The sequence below is a fragment of the Aotus nancymaae genome, unplaced genomic scaffold (assembly GCF_030222135.1).
Source record: "Aotus nancymaae isolate 86718 unplaced genomic scaffold, 86718_ANA_hifiasm-v0.15.2.pri h1tg000053l, whole genome shotgun sequence".
Taxonomy (NCBI): domain Eukaryota; kingdom Metazoa; phylum Chordata; class Mammalia; order Primates; family Aotidae; genus Aotus; species Aotus nancymaae.
Window position 1 is genome coordinate 22,639,200 of NW_026988467.1, and position 19,764 is coordinate 22,658,963.

General features: G+C 49.5%; 1 protein-coding gene across 1 annotated transcript; it reads right to left on the reverse strand.

Annotated features, from left to right (window-relative positions):
• Nucleotides 1-733: 733 nt before the first annotated feature.
• Nucleotides 734-17,509, reverse strand: TRIM63 (tripartite motif containing 63). Its single transcript, XM_012440232.2, has 9 exons — nt 17,211-17,509; nt 16,137-16,309; nt 11,659-11,827; nt 10,759-10,854; nt 8,861-9,094; nt 7,957-7,979; nt 7,532-7,656; nt 3,949-4,017; nt 734-1,296 (listed from the first exon to the last, which is right to left on the reverse strand). Exons 1-9 carry the CDS (start codon nt 17,367-17,369, stop codon nt 1,286-1,288), a joined length of 1,059 nt encoding a protein of 352 aa, XP_012295655.1. The 5' UTR covers nt 17,370-17,509; the 3' UTR covers nt 734-1,285.
• Nucleotides 17,510-19,764: the final 2,255 nt, after the last annotated feature.

The following is a 19,764-nucleotide window of genomic DNA, read 5'->3' on the forward strand; positions in this document are numbered from 1 at the left end:
TTAACCTGCCTCTTTGGCCAGGTGCGGTGGCTCAGGCCTGTAATCCTAGCACTTTGGGAGGCCGAGGTGGGTGGATCACCTGAGGTCAGGAGTTCAAGACCAGCCTGGCCAACATGGTAAAACCCCATCTTTTTTTTTTTGAGGTGGAGTTTCGCTGTTGTTGCCCAGGCTGGAGTGCAGGGAGATGATCTTGGCTCACTGCAACCTCCGCCTCCTGGGTTCAAGCAATTCTCATGCGTCAGCCTCCCAAGTAGCTGGGATTACAGGCATGCACCATCATGCCCAGCTTATTTTGTATTTTTAGTAGAGACAGGGTTTTACCATGTTGGTCAGGCTGGTCTTGAACTCCTGACCTCAGATGATCCACCTGCCTCAGCTTCCCCAAGTGCTGGGATTACAGGCATGAACCACTGTGCCCAGCCTTAACGATTTTTGGTGAACCTTCAGTAGGCACAGGGGAAGTTTTCCCTGGGGCCCTATAAATGCAACTACAGCATTTAAACTTTGCCTCAGGCTCTGTCTTCTGGAGAACCAGAGCATTGAACCTGTTCTTGGAGGACCAGCTCAGGGCTGGCTTTCCATGGAGTGCATATTGGGAAATGGTGGTGTAAAGAACTCCTTTGGTGGGACCTAAGCCTAGCCCTGCTGTCACCTCCTACCGGGGCTCCTGTTCATTTACAGCCAACCCTCATCTCCAAGAAAAAAGGCCGAATGAAACCCTGGCTCCTTTGAATAACAGGAAGAGAGCATTGTCCATTTATTAAAACAACATATAACACAAACTCAGTTACCACCCCATATGTCTGGGATAGGCACTGAAATAGAGCACGTTGTCCCTGTGGTGCTACCCAGTCCTCCCACCCAGGAAAGGAAGTGGGCAGCTGTATCCACCTGGCTTCCTTCCCCTCTTTCTGACAATTGCAGGTCACCCAACGACCAGGCATTATACAAAAGTTCCTTTACAAAAAGCACCAAGTTGACATACATATACAAGTATATACAAAAATCACATTTTAAAAATGTACAAAATATTCCATTTTGCACCAATGTAGAAAAGTGTCCTGTGTGATTGTTTCAAGCACATTTCTAATTCTGGTTCAGGGGCTGCTGGATGCAGCAGTGAGGGTCCTACCCTAGTCCCTCCTCTCTGAGCGGAGAGAAGACATTACCTCCCCATTGCCTCTCCAGGGGCCCAGACCCTGCACCTGTCACCAAGGCCACTGGGCCCCGCCCCACCCTCCCCAGTCTCTCTGCATCTTGCGGGGCGTCTCACTCATCCAGCTCCTTACTGGCGTCCTAAAATAAAGAAAAAGACACAGAGGCACTTGGTGAGACAGGGACTCAGGAGGATCCAAGGCTTACCAAGCTACCGTTTATTCAAACAGGAATTTGAATAAAACATCAAACTTCAATTCTGTCTGGTCGCTTCCTTTTAAAACCAAAATAGAATTTAGCTGCCCAAACATTATGGATTGTACATCAGTACAAAACTCCAAAAGACTACTCTGTATTTTTCAACTGGATTGGAATTTAGTTGCAGTACCTATGGTTTGAAAAATAACTTTTGCAAGCATGTGCTAATTAGCAAATGTCTTTCCTATGCACCAGCTACCGTGCTAAATGATTATCTTTTTTTTTTTTTTGAGACGGAGTTTCGCTCGTTACCCAGGCTGGAGTGCAATGGCACGATCTCGGCTCACCGCAACCTCCACCTCCTGGGTTCAGGCAATTCTCCTGCCTCAGCCTCCTGAGTAGCTGGGATTACAGGCATGCGCCACTGTGCCCAGCTAATTTTTTGTATTTTTAATGGAGACGGGGTTTCACCATGTTGACCGGGATGGTCTCAATCTCTTGACCTCGTGATCCACCCGCCTCGGCCTCCCAAAGTGCTGGGATTACAGGCATGAGCCACCATGCCCAGCCCTAAAGGATTATCTTATTTACTCCCCACTATAACCTTTTGACGTCAGTACTGTTATGTCCCCATGCACGGATGAGTAGCCCAAGACTCAGAGAAACTGTGAACTGTTGCGATTCAGAACCCAGCCTCAATCAAACTCTGCCAGGCTGGTGAACTCAGATGCCTACAGGGGGCCAGCAGATAACATGAATGAATGAAGTAAGCAGGCTTGACAGTGGTGGGCTGGGCAAACTGGCAAGGGCATGTCTCATTTGTTTTCTTTGTTTGAGACGGAGTTTTGCTCTTTCACCCAGGCTGGAGTGGCTGGAGTGAAATGGCATGAACTCGGCTCACTGCAACCTCTGCCTCCCTGGAGTTCAAGTGATTCTCCTGCCTCAGCCTCGCTGGGATTATAGGCCCTCCAACACGCCTGGCTAATTTTTGTGTTTTTAGTAGAGATGGGATTTCCCCATGTTGGCCAGGCTGGTGTCAAACTCCTGACCTCAGGTGATCCACCCGCCTCAGCCTCCTAAAGTACTAGGATTACAAGTGTGAGCCACTGCATCTGGCTGGTATGTACCCTTTAAAGGGGTGAGTCACTGCCCAGAGCCAGCGTTCTGGGGCTACAGGAAGTTCAAGTCCAGCATTGCTTGCTTTTTCTAAACTTTCACAAGTAGATGAAAATGCAGATTCTTAGTTGAAATTTCCTTTTTCTTAACCCTTAAAAAAAGGCTAGGTGTGGTGGCTCACACCTGTAATCCCAGCACTTTGGGAGGCCGAGGCAGGTGGATCACGAGGTCAGGAGATTGAGACCATCCTGGCTAACATAGTGAAACGCCGTCTCTACTAAAAATACAAAAAAATTAATTGGGCGTGGCTGCACACACATGTAATCCCAGCTACTTGGGAGGCTGAGGCAGGAGAATTGCTTGAACCTGGGCAGTAGAGGTTGCAGTGTGCCAAGATCATACCACTGCACTCAAGCCTGGGTGACAGAGTGAGACTCCATCTCAAACAAACATACAAACAAACGAACAAACCCTAATTAAAAAAATGTTAGCAATTAATCTTTTTTTAAGAGACAGTGTAGTGTCCTTCTCTGTTGCCCAGGCTGGAGGGCAGTGGCGCAATCATCAGCCTCGACCTTCTGGGCTTAAGTGATCCTCCAGCCTCAGCCTCCCAAGTAGCTAGGACTACAAGTATGTACCCACCACATCTGGCTAATTAAAAATTTTTTTTTTATATTCACCTGGGTGCAGGTGGGCTAATGCAGAAAAGGGCGTCAGCCCAAAGTTTTTTTTTGTAAAGATGAGGTCTTAATGTGTTGACCAGGCTGGTCCCAAACTCCTGGCCTCAAGTGATCCTCCTGCCTTAGCCTCCCAAAGTGCTGGGGTTATAGGCATGTGTCACCACACCCAGCCAGCAAGTAATTTTTTTTATTGAGACATAATCTCACTCTATCACCCAAGCTGGAGTGCAGTGGCACGATCTCAGCTCATTGCAACCTCCACCTCCTGGGTTCAAGGGATTCTCCTGACTCAGCCTCCTGAGTAGCTGCTACTACAGGTGCCCACCAGCAAATCCAAATAATTTTTTGTATTTTTAGTAGAAATGGGGTTTTACCATGTTGGCCAGGCTGGCCTTGGCCTCCCAAAGTGATGGAATTACAGGCGTGAGCCACTGTTCCTGGCCAGCAAGTAATATATATTTTTTAAATTTAAACACCGTGCTCGCCAAACGAAACACCTCAATGGGCCCGGCCTACCTCATGAGCCCCCGTCTCTTCCTTCTGCTGTGCTGTATTGCTTTCCAGCTAAGAAGATCATTTAGATGTGAAATGGGAGCATTTTACTATGAATAGTTTGGGGTTTTTTCCTCTCTAAGGGTAAGGAGAACAGGACATTACCTTCAATAGGTTTCAAGCACGTGCTGGGGGACAGGGCTCAGTATCATTCCCAATGTCTAACACAGCACTTTGCACATAGTAGGTATCTTGTGTTGTGGAATGAGTGAAGGAATGAAGCAATGGAGGTAGATGAATTTCTTACCTTCTTCCTTCCCTTCTGTGGACTCTTCCTCTTCCTGATCTTCTTCAATGAACTCCTCCTCTTCCTCATCTGTCACAAAGAACACTTGTGTTAGGAGGGGCCTGGTTTCTTGAGGAGCTACTTGAAGAGGAACCCGGCAGGAGAGAGCACTGTCTAAACACCTTCCCATGCCCAGTGGAGGTCAAATGGCCACACAGAGACGGCAGTGGCCTGGGAAGTTATGGGCTTGCCAGACCCACACTGCACAGAGGCCCTGCTCCTGCAATCCCTTGCACTCTGTCCCAGGGAGCCGGGCTCAAGACATTTCCTTGCGCTAGCAACAGCAGCTTCTATCACCTGCTCTGCCTGTGACCAGAGAGAGGACTCTGAGGAGGCACGCTCTCTGCTTCTGCGCATTTCTCAGGTAGGCAGAGAAAAACACCTCCTCCATTCTCAGGGATCAGAGTCCTTGTCCTGAGGAAGCGGCTCAGCCTATGAGATCTGCTTGTTCAGCACCCCCTGTCCTGTTTTCCTCCTTCCTTGGCCTGCAGAGGGGTGGACAGGCTGGGGGAGCACTTCTGGAGCCACCTCTGTTCCCTAAAGCTGAGCACCAGAGGGACAGTGACTGCTCTGCAACTCATGTCCCCATTTTTTCATCCTGAGATGTCACCGGCAAGCTTTAACAGCAAACATCTCCCTTCTCCACTTCTCCCCCGAGCCACCTCCTTAATCATTTGGGGCCCTGAAGGGGCCACCACAGAGGCAGGACATTTGTCAAGAGTATCTCCAGGCTGGGATTGGTTGCTCTTGCCTGTAATCTCAGCACTTTGGGAGGCAGAGGCGGGCAGATCACCTGAGGTCAGGAGTTTGAGACCAGTCTGGCCAACATGGCGAAACCCTGTCTCTACTAAAAATACAAAAAATTAGCTGGACATCTTGGCATGTGCCTGTAATCCCAGCTACTTGGGAGGCTGAGGCAGGAGGATCACTTAAAACCAGGAGGCGGAGGTTGCAGTGAGAGGAGATCATGCCATTGCACTCCAGCCTGGGTGACAAGAATGAAACACTGTCTCAAAAAAATAAAAATAAAAGAAAAGGGTATCTCCAAAATGACAACCAAACTTCTAGCCAAGTGACTAGGATCAGAGCATAACCCAGGGAGTTTTGTTGTTTAATCATTATCACAATGACTACTCCTAATAGCACTTTCTGAGTACTTACTATGTGCCAAGTAGTATGCTAAGTGTTAAATCTGCACCGTCTTATAAAATCCTCACTAGACTTTTGCAAGCCAAATGGCTCTCAGTAGAATCTGCATGGGTTACTTCCTAGCTGTGTGGCCTTGAACAAGTGGCTTACCCTCTCTGAGATTTAAGTTCCCTTAGCTATGAAATAGAGATGATAACAGAACCTATTCCATAAAGGTGTGTTAAATGATAAAACTTAGGTTAAGAGCTTAGTGCCTAGGACATACAGAATGTTCAGTAACTGGTAACTGTTGGTACTCTCCTCATTTTACTTGTGGGGAAACTGAGGCTCGGGGAGATTATGAAGGCCAGTGCAGGACTTCACAATGTTATGTTCATACCATATGACCCAGTCTTGAATATCTTAGCTTAGGGAAGCTGACAGTGGAGTAGCTCATCTACAGTGGATGTCCTCACGTCCCTTGGTATCTCTGCTTTGGGATGTATTTTGTCCTTACCTATGAACGAGGTATATCTGAGGCTGTGAAAACAGGCTTAGCACCAGATACCAAGAGTTTGCAGGAGAGCGACACACGAGGTGCCGAGAAGCTCTTCTCTTTCTCATGCCAGCCCATTTACACTTCTTCCTTATGCCTGCACCCTCGCCCTGTCCCCCAACCTCAGCTGGTCATTGGAGCACCACCTCTCAGACCAACACAATGGTCAGCAATGTGGGATCTGCCTTCTCTTTCTCTGTTGCCTTTGAGCTGTGTTTCCCCTTGAGCTGTGTGACCTTCAGCAAATTAACATATTTGTTTCCATTCAGTTTCTTCATTTCCCTTGTTATTTTCACCCTTATTATTGTTATGGTTGCATTGTTACAATTATTTTATTTTATTATTATTTTTGAGACTGAGTCTCACTCTATCACCAGGCTGGAGTGCAGTGGCACGATCTCAGCTCACTGAAACCTCTGCCTCCCTGGTTCAAGAGACTCTCCTGCCTTAGCCTCCTGAGCAGCTGGGATTACAGGCATGAGCCACCATGCCTAGCTAATTTTTTTTTTTTGAGACAGAGTTTCCCTCTTGTCGCCCAGGCTGGATTCCAAAGGCGCCATCTTGGCTCACTGCGACCTCCACCTCCCAGGTTCAAGCAATTCTCCTGCCTCAGCCTCCCGAGTAGCTGGGATTACAGGTGCCTGCCACCAAGCCCAGCTAATTTTTTTTGTATTTTTAGTAGAGATGGGGTTTCATCAGGTTAGCCAAGCTGGTCTCAAACTCCAGACTTCAGATGATCCACCCACCTTGGCCTCCCAAAGTGCTGGGATTACAGGCGTGAGCCACCGCACCCAGCCTCCTGCTAATTTTGTTTGTATTTTTCATAGAGACAGGGTTTTGCCATGTTGGTTAGGATGGTCTCGATTCTCTTGACCTCGTGATCCGCCTGCCTCAGCCTCCCAAAGTGCTGGGATTACAGGCGTGAGCCACTGCCTGGCCCACATTGTTACAATTATTATAGGCACTCTATGGGAGAGTAATTATAAACAGAAATGAGGATGTAATGTTGATAAATTAAGGTGCCTGAGTATCATAGGTTATAGCATTAAGAAGCTGAAGCTAAGATTACCTTTAGGTAATAGCTAGTACATCTCCAGTACTCTATAGGACTTTCCTGCATCGATATCTGATTTTTTTGCAACAGCACCATGAGTTGGTCATTATTAGAGGGCTCGTTTCTAACCTGATTTTTAAAATTAGAAAATAAAACTCAGGCAGAAGGGGCCTGCCAAAGGTCACACAGATAATAAACACATGGCAGAACCGGGATTTAAACTCAGGACTGTCTGATTCCAGAGGCCACATTATTTCTACTGCCCCAAGAGGCCTCCCTGCCATGGATCCATATGTAATTTATGGAGCAGAAATTCTGCACCAGGCCACTGTGCTAGGCTCTGGGCTCATCTAGAAGTTGGCTATATGATTTTTTTTTTTTTTTGAGATGGAGTCTGGCTCTGTTGCCCAGGCTAGAGTGCAGTGGCACGATCTTGGCTCACTGCAACCCCTACCTCCTGGATTCAAGTGATTCTCCTGCCTCAGTTTCCTGAATAGCTGGAATTACAGGCACGTGCCACCACATCTGGCTAATTTTTGTATTTTTAGTAGAGATGAGGTTTCACCATGTTGGCCAGGCTGGTCTCAAACTCTTGACCTCAAGTGATCCACCTGCCTTGGCCTCCCAAAGTGCTGGGATTACAGGCGTGAGCCACCACAGCCAGGCAGAAGTTGGCTATATGAATTTGACTGATATCTGGGGATGTTTATTAGTGTATCTGCCTCCACATGGGGTTCAGTGGAAGAGATGCTGGTTTCCAGGGATCAGGAAGGCAAATAGACAAGTGTCACCACCACCTCCTTTACCTGTCCCAAAGTCGATGGCTCTCAGGGCGTCTGCTATGTACTCTAAATCCAAAGTAAAGCAGTCCATGTTCTCAAAGCCCTGCTCTGTCTTCCCCAGCTGGCAGCCCTTGGAAGCTTCCACAATGCTGTTGGGGAGACAGAGAGAGAGGCTGGGTGAGATCTCTGGGACTCAGTGCAGGGAGGAGAGGGCACATGCCTTGCCCTCGCCCAGGCCTTCCACCCAGAGGCTCCCCTGGAGGGATGGAGTATTTCCTCTCAAATCTCAAGCACAATGAGTGGTCCAAAAAGTCAGGGATGCAGAAGGTCAGGGAAGCCAGCCTGGAGTGAGACCCTCCAGCAGACCTAATGCTCAGGACAAGACTTCCTGGACAGACGCCCTGCTGGGAACTGGGGGCTTAGATCATAGCCTCTGGGGAGATACTGACCTTTTGATGAGTTGCTTGGCAGTCTGCAGGGGGAGAGAGAACAAAGGGTTAGGAACACAGAAGCAGTAACTCCAGGAAATCAGCAAAACCAGTGACTGGGTGTTGTAGTTGGACATTTGGTGCTATTCCCTAGCCAAGTTGTGACCTGCTCCCCACCACAAACTGAGCAGAATTTGGAACTTTTCTCTCTGTCCATGGTCTGCACAGGTCTTGGTCATCACCCTAGGACCCTCCCATTGTCTTGGCAGGAAGCTTAGACTCTGGGGGTATCAATCCAAACACTCTGAAACCCTGAACTCCCCAATCCCAACCACCTTTTCATACCTAATGTCCAGCACAAAGCCTGGCTCACAGTAGAAGCTTAGAAAATGTTTATTGAACTGAACTGTGAAGACTTTTCTTTTTCTTTTTTTAAAGACGGGGTTTCACCATATTGGTCAGGCTGGTCTCGAACTCCAAACCTCAGGTGATCCACCCACCTCGGCCTCCCAAAGTGCTGGGATTACAGGTGTGAGCCACCGTGCCCGGCCTGAACTGTGAAGTCATAACTGAGACTTTTCTGTCCTCCCCAACAAGCTCTTTGAGGGCAGGGCTGTGTCTGGTTTGTCTCCTTGTCTTCTACTCAGTGCCTGGCCTACAGTAGGGGCTCAATTAATAGTCTGTAGATGGGACACTATTTTGCAGCTTACAAAGTCATTTCATAAACATCCTCTGATCATTCTAAAATTAGTAAGAGGAAGGTAGGGCGTGTTACATGCCCATTTGACAGATGAGAAAACTGAGGCTCACAGAGGTTTAAATGACTTTTCCAAGGGCCCATGGGTTGTCAGTAGGGAAGCCTAACTGGAACCTTAGAGCTGTAGAGTTGAACTGACCCCACCCAGACCCTTCTAGTCCTGCTCACCAAGAGGAAGGTGGCTCCCCCAGGCTCGTCCAGGGACTGGATGGCAGTCTCCACCAGCTTCGTGGACTTGTCGAGCTGCTCCTGGTACTGCTGGATGAGGGCCTCAATGAAGCTGAGCTTTTCTTCCTGCTCCTGAGTGATCCGCTGCAGCAACTCACTTTTCTTCTCATCCAGGATGGCGTACAGTGTGTCAAACTTCTGGCTCAGCTCTTCCTTTACCTGGTGACTGTTCTCCTGAAGACAGAAGACTTGCAGTCACATTCTGTAGGGTCCTTACTCCCTGCCCCCTACACTCCCTTCCTGGGACAGTAGCAAGCAATTTTGAAAGCTAGAAGAGATCTCATTACATACATCCCCACATTACAGAAGATGAAACAAAGGCTTAACAAGAAGAAAACACTCAACTGGCCTCACAGCTACTTAGTACACCAGTGATATTTGGAGGCTGATGCCTTGAAAAACAGCTAGCCCCTTCTTCCAAAATAGGCTCTAGGGTCATATGACATAACATGCTCTTCCTTGTTCCTGCACCCTCCCCCTGTCCCCCAACCTCAACAGGTTACTGGAGCGTCACCTCTCAGACCAATGCAACAGTCAGCAATGTGGGATCTGCCCTCTCTTTATCTGCTGCCTCTATTTTTTTTTTTTGAGATGGAGTCTTGCTCTGTCACCCAGGCTGAGTGCAGTGGCACAATCTCAGCTCACTGAAACCTCCACCTCCCAGGTTGAACCGATTCTCCCACCTCAGCCTCCCGAGTAGCTGGGATTACAGGTGCATGCCACCACAGCCAGCTAATTTTTTGTATTTTTCGTAAAGACGGGGTTTCACTGTGTTAGCCAGGATGGTCTCAATCTCCTGACCTCAATTGCACCTGCCTTGGCCTCCCAAAGTGCTGGGATTACAGGTGTGAGCCACCCCCCTGCCCGGCTTTCTGTTGCCTTCTTGCTGTGTTTCCCTTCTAGCTGTGTGACCTTCAGCAAATTAACATATTTGCTTCCATTCAGTTTCCTGGGCCTCCCGTATGTCCCAGGTCACACTCTCTCCTCCCTTTTAGGACCAAGACTGGATTCGGGAAGCTCTGCATCATTTGTTCTTAAGAGAGGTGGAAAAACAGCTCCTTTCCTAGCACACCTCTCAACGGAAGCTCCCTTCTCTCTGTCACAGATGTTACATCTTAGTTCTTTTCTGTAAAGTGGGTGTGACAATAGCATCTCATCAGACTGGGAGCCTCTCGTGGGTGATCGTAATGTTCCCCTCCTTCCTACCCTTCACCTGACTCTTCATCCACTAGCAATTACCATGACCCCTTTCCTTCATCTCATCTCCAGGTCCCTACCCCAAGTGAACATGGAAAATCGTGGAAGCTTTTTTCAGGGATAGAAAAGTTCCTTTCTACCCTCAATTGTCTCACTACTCAAAGTGTGGTCCATAGACCCAGCAGTTTGGACAAATCCTGGGAACTGGCTAGAAATGCAACTGTTATGCTTCATTCCAAACTGACTCAATGAGAACCTGAATTTCAGCAGGATCCCAGGGTGATTTTCTTGCACTTTAAAGTTTGGGAAGTGTTGGTCTATAGCACACTGAAGAACTGTGCTCTGAAAGTGATTTGTGTTGAACAAATACTGAGAATGATTGGTGGGACACTCCCTGAGGTCAGGGACCACGTCTGTCTCGTTCATTCCTCCATCCTCCCATCTCGGGTGGGGTCAGACACACAGCTGTGCTTAAGAAGCATTTGCTGAGAGAGTGGATGATGGATTAGTTTCTCCCCTGCCATCCCTGCTTGGCCGCCCCAGGATCCAGGCCTCAACCTTTAGCCACAACCCATGGGTGAGCCTTCCCCAGAGACCAGCCTGCGCTGGAACTCCCAGGCAGGGCTATTTTGTCCCCTCACCTTGGTCACTCGACAGGACTCCTCCAGCTGAGTGATGATGGTCTGCACGCGGTCGTTCCCCGCCACCAACATGGAGATACAGTTATTCAGCTCAGTCTAGATGGAGGTGTGGGGGTCAGGAGAGGAGAGTTACAAATAGCCTCAGGGCCTACCCACTGGGGCAAGGCAGCAACATGGCTCCCTTCCTCCCCTCTCTGCTAGAAAGAGCCTCCAGTAGGGATCTGGCCCCTCTTTCGGGTACAGCTCAGCTCCAGAGCAGAGGATGTTAGAAAGATACTGCATCCCTTATTTTACAGATGAGGCCAAGAGCAGGCAAGTGAGCTACCCAAAATACACAGCAAGGAACTGGCAGAGGAGGGGCTTGTTACCAAGAAAGAAGGGACAAAGAAAAGAAACAGAGTTGGAGACTTCTAGGATAGAGAGACCAAGGGAAGAGTGGGAAGTGGGGAAAAGAGAGCATGGAAAAGAGGGGGCTGTGGCTTACTGCACGGACAGGACGGTGGGTCCCCACAGGCCCAGGGGCCCAGGAAGAGGGCGCTAAGCTGCCTCCTGCTGCAGGGAAAGATGAAGTCTGGGAGAAGAGGTGAGAGGCATGGGAAGAGTATCTGGGGGGTGGAGAAGCCGTGGCCCGAGAGGACCCCGGTGGCCTGGCCAGGGCATCTGACCGCTCCCTTGTGGCCACACCCAGGTGCTCTTGAGTGGCTCTAAGTATAACCATGAGCTCAGCTGCCTCCCCCAGGAAGGCCGGGGCTGCTGTCCCTGTGGCCTGGGAAGTCCCTCCAGAGGGACTATTCCTAAAAGGCCAGATCAGCAGATCTACAGGGATCAAATCTGCCTCCTGAATCATCAGACAATGCCCAGCAGGCCCAGGCTGGGGGTAAAAGTGGCTGGAGCCAGTACCTTTTGTCCCTGGAAGACACTCTGCAGTGGGGCCACCTCGCAGGCCTTGTGGACCCCAAACACCTTGCACATGGAGCAGGTGGGCACCTCACACGTGAGACAGTAGATGTTGATTTTCTCATCTTCGTGCTCCTTGCACATGGGGTGACTGCCCTTCTGCAGCGGCCGACTGCAATGGAGAACAGTCTCAAGTCATGGGGGTCCCTGTCTTCTCCCCAGCTGTGCTGCACCAGTCACAGCAACTGGGGAGGCTGAGGCAGGAGGATTGCTCAGCCCAGGAGTTCAAGGCTGCAGTGTGTCTGTGAATTGCCAGATTTATGCCCTGGGCTCTCAGTGTTTGGCTGCCCTAAAATCTTTTCATCCTCTGGGGACCAAGGACTTGGGAAGCCAATGACACCAAATCTGTCCCCACATCCTAAGATGGAGTTAGCCTGAGGCTCTGCCAGTGCAAAGGACACAGAAAGGGCCACAGAATTCCAGAGAATCAGACCTGGAGACGTTTTAGAGAAAAGGAAACTGGGCTCCAGAAAAAGTGAATTGACTTGTCCAAGGTCATGGAGCAAGTAAGGGCAGAGCAGGCTGGAGTTCAGTTGCTCTAATTATAGTCACCATAGCTTTGGTTACTGCAGGCTGGGCTCTGAGCTAAGAAATTTATACTGATGGCCTCATTTAATTCTATATTTAATCCACTAGACTGTAACCTCCATCAAGGCAGGGAAACTTGCCTGTTTTCTTCACCCCCTGAGCCTACACTGTACAGTGCCTGCATAGAGGAGGTGGTAATTAAACAAAGGTAGAAAGAATAAATAGTAAGTCCAGGTGTGGTGGCTCACACCTGTAATCCCAGCACTTTGGGAGCCCAAGGTGGATGGATCACCCGAGGTCAGGAGTTCTAGACCAGCCTGACAAATATGATGAAACCCCGTCTCTACTAAAAATACAAAAATTAGCCGGGTGTGGTGGCATGCACCTGTAGTCCCAGCTACTTGGGAGGCTGAGGCAGGAGAATCATTTGATCTGGGGAGGCAGAGGTTGCAGCAAACCGAGATTGTGCCATTGCCTTCCAGCCTGGGCAACAAGAGCGAAACTCCATCTCAAAAAAAAAAAAAAAAGAAGAAGAAGAAGAAATCAATAACTAGCATAGGAGTCAGTTCACCATCTCGAATTTCTTAAGACTCTCCATGGCCGGGCATGGTGGCTCATGCCTGTAATCCCAGCACTTTCTCACCTCATCCTTTCCCACCCTCCCAAAGTGCTGGGATTACAGGCGTAAGCCACTGCACCCAGCCTTTTTTTTTCTTTTTGAGACAGGGTCTTACCATATTGTCCAGGCTGGAGTGCAGCAGCGATTCACAGACACACTGCAGCTTTGAACTCCTAGGCTGAGCAATCCTCCTGCCTCAGCCTCCCCAGTAGCTGCAACTGGTGCATAGCACCATACCTGGTGTAGATTCGATTCTTTGAGTCTTCCTTCCCCAGCTAGACCATACACTCATTGAGAGCCAACAGCACCTCTGATTCCCAGCCCCTAACAGAACAGGCATCTTGCAAATGTTAAATGGTGACTGTCCCCAGCAGTGTCAGTGCCTCCAAACAGCCTTACGTGACTGATCACACCCTGGGCTTTATTGTCCTCTCAAGTTCTTAAAGAAGCACCTTTCCAGGCTTGTCTTTTTTTTTTTTTTTTTTTTTTTTGAGACTGAGTTTCGCTCTTGTTACCCAGGCTGGAGTGCAATGGTGCGATCTCGGCTCACCGCAACCTCCGCCTCCTGGGTTCAGGCAATTCTCCTGCCTCAGCCTCCTGAGTAGCTGAGATTACAGGCACGCGCCACCGTGCCCAGCTAATTTTTTTGTATTTTTAGTAGAGACGGGGTTTCACCATGTTGACCAGGATAGTCTCGATCTCTTGACCTCGTGATCCACCCGCCTTGGCCTCCCAAAGTGCTGGGATTACAGGCGTGAGCCACCGCGCCCGGCCCCAGGCTTGTCTTTTTGCATCTTTTACCCCAGAGTCCCTCTACTGGCAGGGGTCTCCCTTTGCCACCTGCCTCCATCCCCTGATGAAGGGATGGCAGGGAGTGCAGAGGTGAGGCAAGAGCCTGAGGGTCTGGCTCCTGTTCCCACAGCCCTCCCGGATCCCCACCCTCCCAAGTTCAGACTTTGGCATCAGGGTTCATATCCAGATTGTTCTTCCACATTCATTTTTGTGATTTTGGACAAGTGATTTCACCTCTGTTCCCTGAGTTTCCTCCCAGAACTACAGCAATCATGGTAGAAGTTGTCTGTAGTGAATGTGGAGTGCCTGGCACAGAGTGGACCCTCAGTAGAAAGCAGCTGTCATTGTCATTCGACTATGCAGAAAGGCCTCAGAGGTTCACATACAACATTCTCTTCATAGGTTGGCACTGGGAAGGCTAAGATTGGTGCAGAATTGACTTTAGTATTCCTGTAATGATCAACAATATGTTTGCATTTTGTAGTGTTGAGCTGTAGCAAAATGAGAGGCAATCTAGCACAGCAGTTAAGAATATTCAAGTGGGTGGCATTGGGGAAATTTAAAAAAAAAGAAAAAGAAAAAGAAAAAGGCTCCTGTAATCCCAGCACTTTGGGAGGCTGAGGTGGGTGGATCACCTGAGGTCAGAAGTTCAATACCAGCCTGACCAACATGGTGAAACCCTGTCTCTACTAAAAATACAAAAATTAGCTGGGTGTGGTGACGCACATCTGTAATCCCAGCACTTTGGGAGGCTGAGGTAGGTGGATCACCTGAGGTGAGGAATTTGAGACCATCCTGGCCAACATGGTGAAACCTGTCTCTACTAAAAATACAAAAATTAGCTGGGCATGTTGGCGCGGGCCTGTAGTCCCAGCTACTTGGGAGACTGAGACAGGAGAATCGCTTGAACATGGGAGGTGGAGGTTGCAGTGAGCCAAGATCACACCACTGCCCTCTAACCTGGGCGACAAAGCAAGACTCTGCCTCAAAAAAAAAAAAAAGAATATTCTCACACCCTCTCTCTCTTAGCTCTACCACTTGCTAGCTGTGTGGCCTTGGACAAATCTCTGATCGTCTCTGAGCTACCATTTCCTCATGGTAAAATGGAGTTGGGAACGCCTTCCAGGGTTACTATGAGAGATAGATGAGGAAAATGCCTGAAAGTCCTTAGTACAGTGCCTGCACATAGTAGGTACCCAAGACATAGTTGATATATTAACATTTTTCCATTAATGTCTTATTTGACAGCCACAATAACAGATCTTACTGCCTGTTTCTATTTGCAGACAGAGGAAATGAAGCTCCAGAGGCTTACCCAAGAACGTACAGTACATTAGTCACAGAGGCTGACTTGCAAGCACAGTTCCCCAGGCCAGGGTTTTTTCACCTGAGACCTGGTCTGTCACCTTCCCCTGGACTGGGCACTGCCTGCAGGCAGATGCTTGGTGAAGGTTTTGGACCATAAAGGCTGTGAAGTCAGCACTCCTGGAGTCTTACCAGCATGTCCTGATTTGTAAAGATCTTCCCTGTAGCTGTGTCTCTCCCCAGTTTGTTCGTCTGTTTGCTTAAGGCATAGTCTCACTCTGTCACCCAGGCCGGAGTGCAGTAGCACGATCATGGCTCTGCAGCCTTGACCTCTGTGGCTCAACAATTCTCTCTAGTAGCTGGGACTACAGGCATGCCCCACCACACTCAGCTAGTTTTAAATTTTTGTAGAAACAGGATCTCATTATGTTGCTCTGACTGGTCTTGAACTCCTGGCCTCAAACCATCATCCCACCTTGGCCTCCCAGAGTGTTGGGATTATGGGCGTGAGCCACCACACCTGGCCCTCTCTCCCCAGTTTGAGGCCAACAAGGTATAACCTCCACCTCTCACACAGTTTGCCTGTGAATGAGCTGCTATTTTATTACAGGGAGACTCAGAGCTAGATTGACTGGGTCGACTCCTGGCTCTTTCACTTCCCAGCTGGGAAACCTTAGCTAATTGACTTCACCTTTTTAGCCTCAGTTTCCTCATCTGTGAAATGAGGATAATAAAGTCATGCCTGATCCACAGAATGATTTGGAGGAGCTAAGATGAAGCATTCCCAGTGCCTGGAGCTCTTCCTCCTGGCACACGGGAGAGTAGTCATTGCTATCCTTATGGACAACCTGGCTGTTTCTCACTGGGCGCTTTCTCTGCTGACCAGAGCCACCAGCTGGCCCCTTTCTCTCCCTCTCACATCTCATCTGTCCGAGTCTCTGTCTCAGTCTCTCCTGGAAGGGCAGCCTAATGTCTGGGTCCCTTCCCATCCACTGAGTGATCTGAGAGCCGGGTTGGGGTGTATGGGTCTCCAATCCTGTCTCTGAACTGGCTTGTGTAGCTAGTCCAGCTAGGGGCCTGGATCCTGAGCAGATGAAGGAGGGGGAAGGAGCTTGAGGGAGCTGGGCACAGCATGGCTGGGAAGGAGGATGGACCCCCAGCAGGCGTGAGAACCGACCTGGAGCACTCCTGTTTGTAGATGTCGATGATGTTCTCCACCAGCAAGTTCCTTTGCAGGCCGTACACTCCATGGCGATCCATGATCACCTCATGGCGGCAGGTGGGGCAGCGGAAACGGCCTCCAGACATGGACACTGAGCTGCCCCGGCTGGTCCAGTAGGGATTTGATGCCTGCAGGTGGCAAAGGTCAAGGTGAGGTCTGGGCTCCCTCCTCAGCCCTTCCCTTTTCTAATCTCCTCTTACCCTTTCCTCTGCCTATCTCAACCACTCCGGTCAAACCTGAGGACCTGGAGCTCGGCAGGCTGCAGTGAGAACCAGTCCTCACACATGGAGCACCTGAGAAGCAGCTAAGCAATTATCAGGATGGGGAGGCAGCAGACCTGGGTTAAAGTCACATTTATTCTCTGAGTGATTTTGGGCAAGCAACCTTATCTCTCTAAACCTCAGTTTGCCCACTTATGAAATGGGTATTACAATTACAGCAAGCTCCTAGGGCTGCTACTTTAAAGATAAAATCGTGAAAATTTACACGTTTTGTAAAGTGCCCCTGGGGAACCGCGCATCCTGCCTCCTAGCCAGGACACCTGCCCCCTTCCTTTCTCGGGGAGTTAAAGCCCCTTCTGCTCCCACATTGTAGGGAACAGCCTCGAAAGGAAAGAAGCCTCTACTGCCCACTACCTCCTTGACACCCTCCTCCCAAAGCTCTGGGCCTCTTGCCACCAGGAGCTGGCTCTAGCCCCAAGGGTCTGGTTTCTCTCTCCTGTCCCCTGCCTCCCCGGCTTATCACTTGAGGCATTTGACTCTTGATTGAAGAGTCAACAGCAGTGCTCAGGGTAGGGGTGGAGGCTCTATGGGCAGGGTGGGGAGGGGAAACATGCGTCATGGAGAAGGACTGCGACGGCCAGAGTTGCCTCCCAGCCCCTCTCAGCCCTGTCCAGAGGCCTCTGTAGGGGTTCACTTCCAAGGGGAAAGAGCCTGTCCTGCTTGGAAGGCTAAGCGTGAAGAAGGGTTTCATCACAGGGAAGCTGAGCGTCACCTGGGGCCCCCAGATGAGGCTGCCCCTGGCACTGACCTGGAAGATGTCGTTGGCACACTTCCGGCACAGGTTGTGCTGGCACGGCAAGATGACCACTGGCTTGGTAAACATCTCGAGGCAGATAGGGCAGATCAGCTGCTTCTCCAAGTTCTCCATGGGGTTCCCATCCTGGATCAGGCTCGACTTATAATCCATTCTGTGGGTCGGAGTGAGAGCTGCACCTAGCTGCCTCCTCTACTGACTTCGCTCTAAGTAGACCTGGGTGGGGGTCTTGTCTTTGTCAGGAAACACTGTGTAGGATCCTGTTGGCTTCCTTCTCCTGGTGCCCGAATTCTGTCTTAGTCTGAGGCCCCTCTGATATTTATAGCTGGATCTTGGTCACATGAGCCCCAGGAGCAGACCAGCTGAGCATTCCGATGCCAAGCGGCTGGTGGGGCTTGAGTTTCCTCCAGGCCTGAAAGACTGGCCCTCTCAAATCACATGCAAGGATGAGCAATCACTGTTCTGCTGGGACGGGGGTCATAAACAAGAACAGCTTGTTCAGAGGCAGGCTTAGGGGAAGACTGGGTACCCAGAGCTTCCTCCAGAAATTGGTCTCCCCCTGGCACCAGGCTAGTGGGTCAGGGATGGGACCCAGCAAGTGAGCCACTGGGATTCAAGGGGTTAATAGCCAATGCCCCCTCATTGACCTAAATCAGTTCCATCCCCTCCTCTGGAGTCCTGGGCAGCTCCTAGATGGAGGGGTCAGGCAGCCCCTCTCTCTGTATCCCTCTGCGTCAGATCTCAGCACAGCATTCTGCTGGAGACGGTAGCAACCTCCCCTAGCCAGCCCATCCTGCATCCCTCAGCCACTTATTTCACTTAGTGCTGAAAGGGCTCCCTTGAAACGCAGTCCAGGCCCCTTGTCTTATAGATTTTGAAATGGGACTAGAGAAGAAAAGGATTATATTCAAAGTCAGTTAGAAAGTAAGTGGCAGCCGGGCGTGGTGGCTCACACCTGTGTCACTGCACTCCAGCCTGGGTGATAAAAGCGAGACTCTGTCTCAAAAAAGAAAAAAAAGAAAAAGTAAGTGGCAAAGCCAGGAATATTATTCATTCATCAGACATTTTTCTGAGTACTAGTGTATATCAGGCAACCAATATGCATTACAGGGTGACAGATGGATGAGTGATCGGTTTCACTGCCCTGAGAAACTCACACCCCAGGAAGGGAGATAGAAAGGAAAAACCCTCATATGGTGCCACAAAGCCCTGCCTGGACACTTAGAAGTTAGCCAGAGGGGGCCGGGTACAGTGGCTAACCCTTGTAATCCTAGCACTTTGGGAGGCTGAGGCAGATGGATCACCTGAGGTCAGGAGTTTGAGACTAGCCAACATGGTGAAACCCCATCTCTACCAAAAAAATATAAAAATTAGCTAGGCATGGTGGTACATGCCAGTAATCCCAGCTACTTGGGAGGCTGAGGCAGAAGAGTTGCCTGAACTGGGGAGGCTGAGGTTGCAGTGAGCTGAGATCACCCCACTGCACTTCAGCCTGGGTGACAGAGCAAGATTTTGTCTCAAAAAAAAAAAAAAAAAAAAAAAAAAAAGTTAGCCAGAAGCTTTCCTCAGTTCTCTGCACACATTTTAACTTTTCTCCATGTTTTTAGGATATCTTCCATGTTGGCATGTCTCGAAAATGGGAAAAGATGGCTGGGGCAGACCTGTGTTACTTAAATGATTACAAGCTTGCTTTGCTTTTTACACACTGAGATTTGTACCACGGATCAAATACTGAATTAAGAAAACTCCAAACTATGGTGCAGTAAAATAAAAGCAGAGATCAAGTGGTAACAGGAGGGCTGTAGTGAAGACCATCTGAGAGCGCTTTAAACTGCGGAATGCTGCAGCGTGGTTGCAGGGCAGGAAAGCTGCTTTGGTCCCACATCTCTTCCCAACGTAGAGTCTGTGTGAGGGTCTCGTAAAGAGGGCTTGTGCAAGAACTCTGGGAAGGAATGTGACCTTTGCTCACAAGACTCGGGAGGGTCTTTGCGGATGAGAGCTTGCGTGGCAGGAAGGCCTTCCAGGGCAGGTATCACCAGAATGCCACAGCCTCTGCCTAGGTTCTCAAAATATGGAGTAATTTTGATTGCTCTGTGTTTGCAATGCTCGGGAAATAAAAACCCCCTGATGCATTGTGTGTGGTCAGACCTTATGGCACCTTATCCACTGTGCTTCTTTTGCAGATGTACCTGGATAGACAATGGGTGGTAAAAAACTCAGTGTCTTTAGTTAGTATTTCTTAAAAGAACCACATTTGCTATTGAATGCTGCAAACACATGCTCTTCTCCTGGCCATCTTCATTCTCAACTCCCCTCCCCACAGCCCACAAGATCAACAAGATAATGCACCCAATGAAAAGCACGTGGAGCCCAGAGCTTAACACGAATGTGGATCACCCCATGCGAGAGTGCATTGGACCCCTGGACCCATGCTGTGAACTTCTGCTCTTATCTCTGTCTTATTTCTTTTCTCACTCCCTCGTCACTACCAGGACACAGGGCACCCAGGGCACCCTTGTACAGGGATGGACTGATACCCAACATCTGG

What these genes read in the sequence shown, in the direction of transcription:
- TRIM63 (XM_012440232.2), bottom strand. Translation starts at nt 17,369, where the DNA reads ATGGATTATAAGTCGAGCCTGATCCAGGATGGGAACCCCATGGAGAAC. An exon ending in GTGTCTTCCAGGGACAAAAG is followed by an intron (nt 10,855 to 11,658) that starts GTACTGGCTCCA and finishes ACCTCCATCTAG; the next exon opens with ACTGAGCTGAATAACTGTAT. An exon ending in AGTCCTGTCGAGTGACCAAG is followed by an intron (nt 9,095 to 10,758) that starts GTGAGGGGACAA and finishes TTCTGTCTTCAG; the next exon opens with GAGAACAGTCACCAGGTAAA.